This window comes from Aulonocara sp. 'chitande type north' Nkhata Bay, linkage group LG3, assembly GCF_057382095.1.
Source record: "Aulonocara sp. 'chitande type north' Nkhata Bay isolate Kocher_YH1m ecotype deep benthic linkage group LG3, A_spYH_male_GT1.1, whole genome shotgun sequence".
NCBI classification, from domain to species: Eukaryota; Metazoa; Chordata; class Actinopteri; order Cichliformes; family Cichlidae; genus Aulonocara; species Aulonocara sp. 'chitande type north' Nkhata Bay.
This window is the reverse complement of record NC_141346.1, coordinates 66,498,282-66,513,958: the sequence shown is the minus strand read 5'-3', so window position 1 is coordinate 66,513,958 and position 15,677 is coordinate 66,498,282. Positions and strand designations below refer to the sequence as shown.

General features: G+C 44.7%; 1 protein-coding gene across 1 annotated transcript in view; it reads right to left on the bottom strand.

The window, feature by feature from the left end:
- Positions 1–15,677, bottom strand: part of LOC147336670 (uncharacterized) — a 239,134-nt gene that overhangs the window by 112,702 nt on the left and 110,755 nt on the right. Inside the window, exon 4 of the mRNA XM_086285537.1 lies at positions 5,944–5,966. Coding sequence (XP_086141663.1) covers positions 5,944–5,966 — 23 coding nt within the window. The remainder of the gene's footprint in view (positions 1–5,943; positions 5,967–15,677) is intronic.

Here is a 15,677-nt window from a genome sequence, read left to right as displayed (position 1 = left end):
GAGGAAGAATTTAGTGAGAGCAGATGTTTGGATGGAATTCCTCCAGTTAACAGCTGGAACCGTCCATCTGGATTGTTGGGCTTGTTGTTGGGGTTCCTACAGAGCTCAGAGTGGACACACCAAGGTTCTTCTAATGAATGAAAGTCCAAACTCAAACTAGGAGGGAAAAACATTTTCATCAACTTCAATAAAAATCCAAAGATTAGAAAAAGTGAAGCAACAATGAGTCCTAGTACAGTCCCAGCACTGAAGTCCCTGCTGCTCTTTATACTGGATGTGCTGCATCACTGACTGACAGCTGATGAAGAGTCTCTGGAAACACTCGTTTATCTCCTCTGCTCTTCCTTCTTCTCTCTGCAGGTGGAGGCGAAGATGGTAAACAGGACGGTGTGTGTGCTGAGAGAGGAGGAGCTGTGTCCTGATGATCCAGAGAGGTTGAAGCAGCAGCAGCTTGTGTGTAGAGACGCTCTGACTGGGCCATGTTACTGGGAGGTGGAGAGTCAGCAGTGACTGACAGAGGAATGAGAAGAAGTGCAGATGACTGTCAGTGCTGCAGAGTGAACTGCTCTGAGAACAGCTCCACTGTCAGACACAATGTAGAGTCCAGCATCATCCCTGTGTGTGTCCCTCTGGATCTGACAGAGGATCATCAGTGTATCTGGACTGCTCTGCTGCTGCTCTGTCCTTCTACAGTCTCTGCACAGTCTCTGTCTGACTCTGGCTTCAGACCCTCCTGGATCAAACTCACCTGGAAAGACTTTCAAACATCACTCAATAGATTTGAATACAGAATATATTTGATATATACTGTAGATGTACTGTAGAGTTGCAGTTTGTCACTTGTAAATACAGTCTGTGAGCAGCTGTGAGCTGAAAGATCTTTCTAGAAACAGGAAATGTTTTCACTCTTCTGTTGCTTTTTCATATATTTCCACAACATTAATATTGATCCCACCTGTCTCACCTGTTTCATGCTTTTATACATAATAACAGGACACGTGTGATCTGAGCGCTGCTGTGGTTGCTGTGCTGCACGTCTTCATTTAGATAACAGAGACATCTAGTGGTTCAGAGGGAGAACTGCAGGAGGTGGAGCTGTGCTTTAGCATGGAAAACTTTTTATCTTTTAGACGCAGATACAAATATGACAAGTATCAGTGTAAGATACAAAAGGTCACATCAGTCAGCAGAGGGAACAGTGATCACACAGCAATGTAAGAATAGAAACATAACAGTGAATCTGGACATGTATACAGATGGAAGCAAACAAACAGGATGTAACACTACATTAAAGCCACAAATGGGAAGAAAACAAAGCCAAAGGAAAATATATTTGATCTCAGGAATCCAAATCAGATGCTTTAGAGCAGGGGTCGGTTACCCAGGAGGAGGAGAGACCCAAAGCGTCAGGTGTTTGGACCAATGTTTTCTTTTCTGATCAAACCAGAAAGCTTTAATGAGCAGCTGGATTTGTGTCGCATTAACTGGCTGGACACAGAGGACATCGAAATGCAGCTGATTGAACTGAAAAGCTCGACTCTGTGGGGTCAAAGTTTGCAGAACTACGAACGCAGTTGGAATCCACAGCTGTGCGTGTTCATGGAGCTGCATTTCCACCTGCTGGACATCACTACCTGACAGGTTTAACTGTCTTCAGAACATTGCAGAGGCCTTATTGACAGTATTCTGCTCTACATATCTGTGTGAGCAGATTTTCTCTCACATGAAGAGAGTCCTCAGGTCTGAATGCTGGACACTTGGAGACCTGTGTCTCTGAGTGGGAGACCAGAGATCACATTAACATGTGTGTCCCTGTATTAACAAACATGACATATTGGCCCAGTTTACTTTTCTTATCATTGTTGTGAGGAGACCATAAATAGCATTTGTATTTTCTGTTGTACAGTTCATTTGCTGTTATGGATAAAAAGTCTTTTTTTGTTTCAAAATAGCTGATAACTATTCGCTGATAGCTGCAAACATCTGCGCACAAATATAATCCTACGAAGTGGTTCTATAAAGTGTGTAATTTATTGCTAATGCAATCATATGGCACATTGACTTCTGAGGAAATGTTAGATGCACTCATCATCAGAAAGGTTGCCGACCTAAACCAGGGGGTTTAGAGTTTTAAGGGTTCAAATATTCAGGTGGGGAGTAAAAACAATCATGGTCCAGAAGAGCTTTGTCAAACAATTGATTTTAATGAACACACTCAGCGTGGGGAGATGTACAATCTGAAACACCAGCTGTAGATCTCCACCCAAAAAGACACTTCAGATTGCTTTTGATTCATCAGGGTTAACGCCCCCTCATGCGTCATCAGATACAATATATGCATGTGTCAAATCAAAAACACTCTCTTTTTAAGTTGACAAGTGGTTGATGCTTGCCAATAAGGTTTTTCTATTACAGGATTTCTGGGCTGATGTGTGAAGAAACGGTGTTTTAGGTTAGGAGTTGGTGATGCCATTACACTGTATTCTTGGGAGGGTGTTGGATAAGACACATCCTGTCTTGAAAACTGTGATGTTTTTTACAGGGAATCTTTTATAGCATCTCTGGTAGGTAGATGGCTGACCGCGGTCAATGTGCTGCTAATGTTTGCTTTGCTTTTGTTAAGAATGCGTGAGGAAGGTGCAGTAGAAAACAGACAAGTGACATGAAAATAAAGAATAATAATAAAACAGGTAATAATAACAAATAACAAATTTGGGGACAGTTTGACATAGAGCTCACTAACTGGCCATTAGGGGGCTCTTGGAGTAACATTGCCCAAAGGGTGAATGAAACAAATTGCGGCAATAATAGTGATTTAATGATTGGAGAAAACCTGAACATGATACTTGTCTGTTGTGCTGAATCTTTTATTAATCTTATGATTTGCAGGTGGTTGTAAATAAGCTGTTTACTTTAACAGGTTTGCTTTTTAGCTGAATTGCAAAATACAACTAGAACGATTAATCGAGACTAATTAAAACTAACCGGAAACTGAGGGGGTTCTATATAAGGAAGAATTAAAACAGGTATAGGCACTTAGTCTGTGAAGGTCAAAAGCTTCATCCGACAACGGATCGGATTGATATATCGGAGCTATTGACTTCACGTGCAGAGGGTTAAATGCATGCACGCTTACACACATAAGTATAGCATAGGATTGGAATAAACAAAGTCAACAACATTAGGTTAGGAGAGCCAGCGAGGGAGAGGTGTTGGCTTTCTGTTTCTTGCAGAGAAAGGAACAGACACCAGACGGGGACACGGAGATATGAGGACCCTTCACAGCAACTGGGGTCAAGTGTCATTTGGGCTCCTTGAGAGGATGGATCCCATAACCACAGCAATAACCAGGAAGGGGTTGGCGAAAACTAGGAACACCAGAGACCAACGAGGTTCGAGAGGCTCTTGGCAAAAAAGGGGACACGGCGGTGAAAACGGACAACATACACACAGATCTTTGTTTGATAGTGGGGCAGAATAATCCCCAGATCTGTGTAACGACTAAAGGGTGGTCTAACCCCGGAAGTCGAAGAAAGAAGCTGAGAATCACCCAACTGGAAGATACTGGTAGCTGTACCAATAGCATAAAGGTTAAAAGCCCGTTAGACAGAGGGGCTATTCTAAGTACATTTGAAGGGTATAAGTGGTAAAAAGGGGGTGGAAAACCGGAGCACCAAAATAAAGCTGTGGGAAAATTGGGGAGTGATGGGAGTGTCATCGGTAACTGCTGTAATGGGTGTAAATCTAACTTTGCTTGCATCTGCACGGCGTAGAGGCAGGGGTCATTCCCCCTAAGGTCCACCCGTTAAAGGGGGACGGAGGGTCTCGGGACCCAGGAGATGTGGACGTTGCAACGTTAGAGTGTATGATGTAAGGAATCTCTTTGGGAGAAGAGATTAAAGGGGGAAATGTGGAGATTATTTTGTTATCATATGTTCCCTTATATATGAGATCAAAGTAGTTGCATTATGATATTGTTGCAGATCAGGTTATACCCTTAAAAATCATTAGATCTGTTAGATTGACCTGTATTATGTTGAATGTCTTACATTGTTTCAAAGGAGTTGTTAGGATAATGTATGTTATTTTAATCTCACTGATATCATTTACATGCACTGTTATTAGTTCATTATTACTTCATTAGTCTGCATCAGTTTATCAGCAATATATCATTGTCGTATCTGTTGACAGAATAACCTTTTATTTAGATCTATGTTAATCTGAGTAAAATATTAATGTACACATATTTCCATCACTTTAAGTAGTACATGGTTGTTCTGGATTATTCTTTCTCTCTGCTTAAGCTGTTGCAACATCACCATCACCACTCGAGCTGGACTGTTACATTCAGTTTTGCACGTAGTCAGGCCTCACTAACGTGCACATATATACAGACTTATGTAACACACGCACGTTCCCTCACATACACACTTATTAACAAAGGGGAGGACATCTTCTCTAGTGGACTCACAGTTTCACAAAATGCACAACAGATCACACACTTGTTTTTCTCTTAAAGTTATCATCTGATGTCTATATAAGGGAAACTTTTGGGATTGTGGGGACTTGATATCATTTCCAGTAAGGTCTGTGTGACGTCATCATGAATATTATAAAAAGATATGGAGAGCCTCCGCTCGCCGAAGATCTGTTACTGTGCGCTTGTCTTCCCATGCCTCTGTTTTAGAGGTATGTAATAAAGATCACTATTTTTGACACCTATACCTGGATTCAGCCTGCTTTCTTCTCTGATCCATAACGAACGAATCACAACAATTGATAGTGCATTCAGATGTTTAAACATTTTGGTACCCAATTAGCCTTTATTACAGGCGCAGTTATAACCACTTTAAATTGTTGAGTTGAATCTATAATCTTAAATGCTTTTGAATGCTTGTTATAACCTTAAGTGTGTATGTGCTGATTCTGTTGATTTTGAGTACACTTTGTACAGAGTCAGGAGTGACAGGAAACTGCAGGCTTGCAGAGCGTTTGCAGAAATTAAACCGAAAGCAGAATCTAAGTGCAGGTTATTCTGAGGAGTTGGTTAGACGAGGCTATGTGAATAACTAGGGTATTCAAATTGTCTGTTATACTTTTATATTCTTTTATTAAGCTTTTAGTAGAGGTTCTTGATTGTAACATTTATTCAACATAGTACATATAGTTTCAGTTAGGTTGTTACACATAAGGATGAGCCTCTGTTCTGGTGAAAGGTCAGAAGTGCAACGGGTGAGATGAGAGAGCATTTAAGGACGAGACACACATACAGTTAGTGAGCGTTAGTAGGCGAGAGGTGACATAGAGGCCGAGTGAGGTCGTGACATATACACACACACACACATTCGGTAGACTCATTTATAGGTGAGAGATTAGTCATGTTGTCTCTGCAAGAAAGAGGAACAGTGTCTTGCAGGATGTGGGGCTCGTGTTCCAGACGAGACAGAGATAATGTTCTTTTAAACTGTGTTAAAAGTTATTGTGGTTTTGATTTGACGTATGTATATATTCTGTCTGTGACGTATGAAGGGGCGTCATTAATTCAAACCCTGATGCTATAAAAATCTGTTTATGCTTTGGTTAAGTCAAAGATCAATTCCTGTCTGCGTACAGAGTGGTCTTCCCAAGCGTGTATTCATTAAAATCAATTGTTTGACCAAGATCTTCTGGACCATGGTTGTTTGTACTCTCCTTCCTCAATATTAGAACCTTAACAGTGGCTCGACCTCACACGAACTTTGTCTTATGAGAAGTGTGAGATTATTCGGTTATCATATGTTACCTTATATATGTAATCAAAGTAGTTGAATTATGATACTGCTGTAGATCATATTATACCCCTTAATATAGAGTGTGTGATCAGTATGTAGTTTTAGTTTACATTATACTTCTGACTTAAAAGAGTGTGAAAATCATTAGATCTATTGGATTGACCTGTATTACTCGACACTGTTGAATGTATTACACTGTTTCTTGACATTTCATACTGCTGAATCATGAAGAGAATGTTGTGTGCAGAGGACCTTGTGCAGATAATAGAAGAAACAGACCACATTCCATACCCCCACCTTTACAGAGAGCAGAAAGACAGGGAGCCGAGGTCATAACTTAGGCGCCGTAACAGAGAAAGAATGTGAATGTTTAGGCTTTTACGACTAGGTGGGGGCCACTAAAGGCTATAAGAGCTTGAGTAACCCTCCACCAGTTTGAGACATGCTGTGAGCCTCTGCAGGCAGGTCTCCCCATCATGATGGTTCTTGTGCTCTTAAGTGTTGAATTATATGGAAATAAATGATTGTTGATTGTGCATTTATACACCGAGTAGTGTCCTTCCTTCAGCCCAAAGATTAAAAGAAGCACACAGACTGCCCTCCTGTTCTATGGCCTGATGTGTGCAAAGAGACTGATTCTCCTCCTATGGAAGGGAAAAGAAGTACAATCCTTGAAAGCCTGGATTTCAGTACTGACAGATACTCTTCATCTGGAAAGGATCCGCTACATTATAAATGACAAACTGGAGGACTTCGATCAGATTTGGAGGCCGCTCATTAGGCACCTGGAAATTATGAACAAATGAGAGCTATTATGTGGACTTCACCATTTCTTAAAATAAGCTGATAGCACTTTGGGATAAGGGAGGGGTGTAGGGAGGAGGGTTTTTCTTTTTTGTTTGTTTTTGTTTTGTTTTTTGTTGTTGTCGTTGTTCACTTTGTTTCTCCCCTTTTCTTGATGCCAAAACTGTAAAAAGGAAGCAATGTCAGTCTATGGGACAATTTGTGATTGTTATTTGTGCTTAACAATAAAAATATTTGAAGAGAGAGAGAGAATTGTTTACAGGAGGAAATTGCAGATCTTCTAATATGTGGAGCTAATAGCATCTTTGTAAAAGAAATATCAAAGAGTTAGGATACACTAAGTGATCATGAGGATCACATCATATTCTCTCTGCTTGAAAAGCTCTTATCGTAATTGCACAAATCACAACCTCCTCCTGCAGTGCAGCATTGTGATTGGTTGATGCTGTTTCCATCATTTATGTTTGTTTACCTTCAACAAATTTTCTCTACAGAGCATTTATTAATTAGAAGGATTATTAATAAACATCTTTCTCTCCTGCTTTTGGTGGAGTGAAACAATAACTCCTATCTCCAGAGGTCCACAGTTCCACTGGCACCTGGTCCTAACTTCACCCATGTCTGCACCCTCAGACATCCCACTGTGGAGGCATCCTCGCCTGGACCAGTGGCTGCCCTTGTGAGACAGACTTTATGGTCACAAACAGCCCTAATCTGAGAATGAAGGCTCCTTTACATAGAAAGCAGTATGTGGTGTGATGACCACTGCATTAGCTCAAAATATGTGATGCACTGGCTGCTGCACTCTACCTGTACTGAATCAGTTTTTGTACCCAGTCTCAGTCTTTACATTTAATATGCACCCACTCCATCACAGCATGAATGTCACAGTGTGTTGAACCTTGACTGTGGCACATGTCAATGCTCCCTGGACATCGTGCTTAATAAAGGAGATTAAATGTTATGTGATTATGAGTTTTGCTCTTTTGGAGTTTAAACATTTATGTGTCACAATGTTGGACTGTTCCTTTATCAGTGTGTAACAGTGTGTGTATGAGAGCCATGTAATGTCCATGTGTGCATGCTGACTGTGCTGCTCTGACCCCCCTCCTCCTTTCAGGGTGGAGCCTGCTGGAGTCCGGTGGTTGAGACCAGGTCTGAGGAAGTGTAAGTGTGTTTTTAATGGGATTCATGAAAACAAAGCAGCACACATTCAACCATCTTCATCATGTCAGGAGGCATCATCAAAGGGTCAATCAATGAACAGATGATGGATCAATAACTGCAGCTGGATTGTGTTTGTTCTCTCCATCAGATTCCTGTCAACTCACAATCGACACAAACACAGTGAACACAAAGCTCCAACTGTCTGACAACAACAGGAAGGTGACATATGTGGAGGAGGTTCAGTCATATCCTGATCATCCAGACAGATTTGATGTTTGTGAACAGCTGCTGTGTAGAGATGGTCTGACTGGTCGCTGTTACTGGGAGGTCGAGTGGACGAGAGAGGCTTGGATATCAGTGAGTTACAGAGGAATCAAAAGGAAAGGAAGGAGTGATGACTGTGTGTTTGGTGGAAATGATCAGTCCTGGAGTCTTTTCTGCTCTGATCATTATTCCTCTGTGTGGCACAATAACAGAGAAACACCCATCTCCACCTCCTCTTCCTCTGTCTCTAACAGAGTAGCAGTGTATGTGGACTGTCCTGCTGGCACTGTGTCCTTCTACAGAGTCTCCTCTGACTCTCTGATCCACCTCCACACCTTCCACACCACATTCACTGAACCTCTTTATCCTGGATTTACAGTCTCATGTGGTTCCTCAGTGTGTCTGTGTGTAGTTTAGTTTAAAGAGTATCATGTTAGTGTCCTTTAACAGATAGTTCAGTCTGTACACGTCTGTCTCTTTCACTCAGAAACACATTTTTAGATTCATGGATTCAATCACTTGATGTTTTAAACTGTTTTTCTGTCAAAGCTTCACAGACATCAGTATGCAGTGTTTCTCTGAAGCTCAGTTCAGCTGAGATGATGAAGTTCATTTCAATGTTGGAATACTGAACTTATTTGAAACATATTTGAACACAGATATTATTAAACTGACAGAAACACTGACATCAGTAAAGAGGAACAGACTAATGAGTGCTTACTGCCCTCCGATGGTCACAGATGTAAATGCAAGCATGGAGCTATATTTTAAAAAAGCAGATGTCTTCACATATAATTATCATCATGTAGCTCTGTAACTGTTAGCTAGGCAATTTCACATTTGTGTCTTTTTGTGGAATCAGTGTGTTTGAACAACACAAATTCTGCCTTTTCTAATTTTGAAAGACTGAACATGATATAAACAAAATAAATCTGATCTGTTCCTCTACAAATCTGGACAAATCTCAGATTCTGAAGTTCTCAGCGCTTACATTTTGTCCTCTCTACACTTCTGCTGACAACTGACATGTGATGTGTTTGTACACAAACCATCTGTCCTCTCTGTCCAAAATGTGAACATTGGCATCCTAGAAAGAGTGTCCTTTATCCTTAAGATGCAGATGGACTGCTGAGTCTTGTCCTGTGGAGGTGACTCTTCTATGTTGTGCCATGCGCTTGTGAAGTGGCTGTTTGGTCTCTCCAATGTAGAGATCTGGGCATTCCTCGCTGCACTGTACAGCATACACCACATTGTTAAGTCTGTGTTTTGGCGTTTTGTCTTTCGGGTGAACCAGTTTTTGTCTGAGTGTGTTGCTGGGTCTGAAATACACCGGGATGTCATGCTTGGACAAAACTCTCCTGAGTTTCTCTGATACACCGGCTACATAGGGGATGACAATGTTGTTGCGTCTGTCCTTCTTATCCTCCCTCGCTGATGTCTGATCTTCTTTTCTGTGCCTCTTTGCTGACAGAGGCTCCTTTGACTACGATGACCTGGATGACTGAGAACCTTCACAGACACTTGTGGTCAAATAATGTGTTGTGCAGCACGCAGGACAGACAGCGCACAATGTGCTTTGAAGTAGCAGCCAAGAAAGGTATAATTTAAGTCTACGAACAGTGAACACCCGTGTGCACACCTGTGTGGATCAGCGCGCTTGTATTCAAATGGTTTCCACATGTAATGGTCTGCAAGAGGATGTAGCGAGCCATAGCCCCGTCCCCCAGGGCATGAAACAGGCATGGAGGAGATCCAGGCCCTAGAGTGCGAGAGCCCAAGGAGGACCACCGGAGGGGCATCTGTGCCACCCTCATGGGAAGGGCTGAGGATCCCCAGACGAGGCGTCACCCAGTAGCCACCGAGCAGAAGCTAGAGGGGGCTGCACCGGCGTGCCCAACGGCTCCGCCGGCAGCCAGCTGAACCGAGCCGCAGGCCCAGAGGCCGGAGGCCCGAGGGCCCCCCGCACCCCGGAGGAGGCCTGACCGAGCAACAGGCGCCAGGCCCCGCCAGGTAGCCACCAGGAGTGAGCCGGTACATACCTGAGCGCCCAGCCCCGGACACCAAGAACCACCAATGCACCGACCCCTGAGGGCATCAGTCACCAGCAGGGAGTGTGGTGAGGGGAGATAGGCCTTGGAGGGCCTGGGAGTTCCCAGAGAGGTGGAGTCTAAGACCCGACCTGACATATAGACACAGACAAACAGGCACACACAGACACAAACATGCGTTCCCACCCTCATGCACACATATACAAACATTCAGCACTCACCCAACGTAAGGACTGACATAAATGGACATGTACACACAATCACACTCCCCAAACATACTCTATACCCCGGGTCCAGGTACCCTCGCCCCCAGAGGGGGAAACAGAACCCAGACCCAAGAGATGTTACCCTTCCCCCTGGGGTGGAGGCAAGCAGACCGTCCCAGGCTCCGCAGCAGCAGGGAGGCCAATCGGACAGCCAACATCTCCTCCCAGCCCCCCCGCCCCAATGGCTAGCAGAGAACGGGGGTGTGTGAAGACCCCATACCTCCCTCCTCCTGCTCATGTGTAGTGTTGCTGCGTGTTTGTCTAAAGTGTATTTAAAACAAAGGAGAGCATGGTGCTGCTGCCAGAGAGCAGCAGGTGTTAGCATGGCCCCTCCCGAGAACCCTCAATGTCTACATGGATTTAAAGTTGAGAGGTGGGCACCAGGGCCAGAGGTAGGTTTGAGTACACAGACCGTCCACTGGACGCCATTAACGTGCCCACCCTCAAGGCCCTATATATATGTGTGTGTTATGAGAGTGTAAGTAATGTGGATGTCTAAGTTGTGAGATAAAATTGAGGCACAGGTGGCCAGAAGGGGACAGAGAGGGGGGGGGGGGGGGGGATGTCTCACCTGCACCCCTGTGACACACCCGCACCCCAAGGCCCTACCTGTGTGGGTGAGTGTGGTGGAGCGGGAAGAGGGAGGTAGCCGGGGATGGGGAGGAAAAGGAGGGAGGGGAGGATGCCCCTCCCTAGGGCCAGCTCCCTCGCTGACCCCAGTAGGCACCCCCGTCCTCTGGTACCCACCAAGGCAAGGGAGCCCAGGTCCATCCAGACCGGGGCCTACGGTAGCACTGCCAAGCCCCACAGGACCCGGGGCAGCCCACCCTACCCCACCGCAGAGGAAACTGTACCCACCCCAAAATGAACATATTTCAAGTAAACAGCTGGACTGATCAGGTCCGAACACAGAGTGATAAACTTGTCAAACAGCTGTCATATCTTTATATATAAGCTCTTTATAAATGCTGCTCACTGCAGTCTGTTTACTAATAATGTCAAACTGTTAGAAAGACAGAAACATCAGAATGGTCTTTGTTCACAGAAACCTGTCTGGGATCCTTTGTTGTTCTTTTGATGCAGAGTTACATTATAAATATAAAGAGTTATTTCAGAGTCTCATCAGTTTTCCTGCATGTCTTTATTTAACACATCAGCAGGGCTGAAGCTCTCATGTTAAACACACACAGATCTATGGACACGTTCATGTGTTTCTAACAGAACCAGGCTGTTATCAGCCTGCACTAACATTATGTCACACACACTGAATGTAACAGTGACAGTTTACATCATCACACAATCAGCTGTGATTGTTTCACTGTCATCAAACTAGTCAACAGGAAGTAGAATCAATAGAAACCAATCATTTACTGACAGCATGTCTGATGGAAATAAGTGCAGATTATGTATGAAGTCTAACTGCACACAGTAACTGTGTTACAATAAGGACTTAACAGCGCCCTCTGCTGGAGTGTTTCACACTGCGAGCAGCTTTCCTCTGAATTCAGTGAGGTTATGACTGAAATTATTGGTGTAGTCGGTTTTATAAAGACCAGACCAGTAAAAACAAGAGTGTCTCTGCTGTCTGTGAGGAGATGGAGCCGAACATCAAGCTGTGCTGTTTCACAGTGAAGCCAGGCGGCTGTCACCAGGAAAAGTCTTGTCCTGAGTTTTTGAGCTCAGAGAGCAGATCAGATGTTTTTGGAGCAGGAGCACAAGTATGAAGTCGCAGAGTTAGTGATGAGAGCTTGCTGGCAAAAGTGGCCTACCTGAGTGACATATTTGGAAATGAAGTAAATCTACAGCTTCAAGGGAAAGATAAAAACCTCCCTCAGGTCACAAGATCAGCTCTGTCACTGAAAGCTTGCAGTGTGGGGCAGGAGACTCGATGAAGGAGACACAGATTCATTGGAGAACCTGCATGAATTTGTTGACACTACTGATGATGATGCCGCCTCAGTGACTCCATATATCAAGCAGCATATTTCATCACTGATGGGATACTTTTAAAAGGACTTCCATGAAAACAGTTCCCAGCATGACCAGCTCCAACTGGTTTCAGCTTTGCAGAGCAGAACCAGTTCATTGACGTCTGACTCCACACTGAGACTGCAGTTCACATCACAGACACTGAGTGGATTCTGGCTGAGTGTAGAGAAGCAGTATCCACTCTGAGGGCAGCAGGCTCTGGGCGTTCTTCTTCCTTTAGTCTCATCTTTGTGAGGCTTCTCTGCTGCTGCTGCAGACCAAGTCCAGGTCCCAGCTAAACACTGAGCAGCAGCTGAGAGCTGCAGGATCCTGCTTCAAAGCTGCTTTGAAAAGCTGTGCACTGCAAAACGTGCTCGTCGGAGCCATTAATGCTGACTTTGTTATTTTGATCAAAGAAAGAAATCAGCACAAACTGTTTGATTCGTTTTTGTTTTGTAGGTTAAAGTGTTTCATATATTGTGCTCCTGAGTTAATGTTGCTGATCAGTTTGAATTCATTTTGATTGTTTATGGAGTTTATTTCATTTTATTTTTCAGTATCAAACGGTTCAAATGTTTATAGTTTTAGTAAGGATGTAATTTATTTTTTATTGAAGGTAAATTGTTGCACTTTACTTTGTTTCCATCTAAAAGTGTTACATTGTTTCTCTTCCAAACTAAAAAGTGTTTCTGCTGCAGCTTCCTTTCACTCTTTATCATTTTCCAGTCAGTGAAAGTCTTTTTGTGTCCTCCTAAAATCCACCGTGCTCACAGTGAACACTCGTATGCTGTTGTGCTGTCACAGACTGTTATCAGCCGTGTAGCCGCTCATACCTCATTTATTCTTCTTGTTCTACCGTCAGACCCAGGCGCACAGTTTTGGTTGAAGTTCTTATGTTTGATTTCATAACAGCTCTTCAGACTTCCACTCTTTATAACTTTATAAGTATTTTTGACAAAGCCATCTTCTTTTACTCATCCACTCAGCAAGCGCAAGCGCCCAAGATAGTAACCTATCAACTCACATACCCACATAGCTTGTTCTTCTTTGTCGTTTTATTGGCAGTTGGTGGTGCATTACCGCCAACAGCTGGCTGGGAGAGTGGACCAGCATGATGCTAACCTGCATAGCTGCGTGTCGCGCCAGTTCAAAAGTCAGCCACGGCAGCCGGCAGGAAGAAACTATCCAACTACGCGGTAAATGAGAAACTGCTTTGTGATCCGGACAAAATCCTCTTGGGGTCTGGATTTGGACCGGAGTCCAGGAGTTGGGGACCCCTGTTATAGTACCATATCACCCTATTAGAGCACTTTGCTCTCACACTGCAGGCCTACTTGTTGTTCCTAGAGTATTTAACCCTTGGATGCACAACCTACCAATACCTACACTCTTCCACGAGTGGGGTCAAAAATGACCCCAAATAGAAACAATGCATTTTGCTATAAACTCTGTTGTTATTCTTCAAAATCTTTAAAACGAAGAGTTGTAATATTTTCATATTTGAGGTATTTCTCATAAAACATGATTGTGACATGAGGCCCTTTGCATTTTTAATTATTTTTTCATTAATTTTCAGTTTTTGTATCACTTTTGTATGCTTGCTCGGCCTATACTGCAGAAGCTGGGTCTTCCCTCTGAAAGGCACAAGTTGTTCATCCACTGTAACACAATCACTGTGGATGAATTTCTGCCTGCAGTTGACCAGGAACAGGTCCCATATGTAGCAGAAAGCTGCCATGTGGTTTGTTTTCAGTCGGTAGGCTCTGGTCCTCTTGTCCTCAAAGTGCAAGAAACGGCGAAATCTTTAAATCTTTGAATTGACATAGTGGTCTTGTACAATGGGTTATGCAGAGAATTCCCAAAAAACACACCGACTGGTACATCCCAGTTCTTCTCACTTCCTGCAAGAATGGTCAATCAAATGAAGGCCAGGAGCTTATGTTTGATTACATTTTTCCACTCTTTCCCCTGTCTGTGGCTACTCTTTGTGCCTCCATGTTTGTGTATGACAGCACCTCTTCTATTAAATTATCAGACATGAACATCTTCCATGCATTTACTGGGGAGAAAGTACTAAACCCAGGTGCAAGCCCTGGCCGACTAATTCAGAATATTGTGGCTAGAGCAGTAAGAGGGGCTTATTCTGTTAGACTAAATATTTATTTCCTCTTCAGAGGACTCCTCTGTATCTGACAGGCCTTGTTCAGTGGGGGGGGGGGGCAATAGTCTGGGTCCTCTATATCTTAGATGTGAGATTCTGAGTCAATGCCTCCAATGGGCTCTTCATCCCATCCGTCCTGGATCATTTGTAGGGCCACAGGGATCCTAGCTGGCCTCATAGCAGCCGTGTTACTTTAGATAACAAAAGCGGAGCACAGCAAACACCGGAGCCCAAGAAAACAGCCCAAACACAGGGCAGTTCAGGGGGCCGACTATGCGGACGGCAACGGCGGCGGCGAAGGAGACGATGGAGCAGTTCAGGGGGCCGGCCGCGCGGAAGGCAGCGGCAGTTCTTAAGTGTCAGGCGTACCGGCCGAGGCTCGGTGGGCACAGGACCAGGCGAGGCAGGACCAGACGGGGATGAAGGCTCGGAGGAGGCTGGACCAGACAAGGCTGACGAAGCAGAAGCTGGACCAGGCGACGCTGAAGCTGATGACACTGGAGCTGGACCAGGCGACGCTGAAGCTGATGACGCTGGTGGAGCAACGGGCCCCTCGGACCCTCCAGCGGAGACAGGAGGCTGAACGGGCCCCTCGGACCCTCCAGCGGAGACAGGAGGCTGAACGGGCCCCTCGGACCCTCCAGCGGAGACGAGGAGGTGCTGGCTGGGCTCACTGGAACCCCCAGCGGACGAGGTAGATGGCGGCACGGGAGCCGCGGAGTGCTGGATGAGCTCATCCGAGCGTCCAGCAGGAGCTGATGTAGAGCCAGAGAGAATTGGGACCCCGGGCTCAACGTTAAGCTGGCTAGAAAACTGCACTGCTACGGGGAACTGGGCCAAAGGTTCAGGTGCGAGCTGAGCTGCTGGACATACGGGGACCTGAGCTGCTGGACACACGGGGACCTGAGCTGCTAATGGTGGAGAAGTAAATGACTGCACAGGGGACTGAACTGATGTCTGTAGTAACGGTGGTGGTGAGAGTGGAGTAGGTGGTGGAGTTAATGACTTCACAGGGGAATGAACTAGAGGTAGTGACGGTTGTGGTGCTGGTGGTTGAGTGGATGACTGTGCTAAGGGAGGCTGCACTGGGGACACTGGAGACTGCACTGGGGAAAGCTGAGCTGCAGGGGACTGAACTGGAGACTGCAGTGACGGTTGTGGTGGAGGTGTAACGGGTGGAGGAGCAGCTGAATTGGCTGCGGGTTGGATGGCTAATGGCTCAGCTACA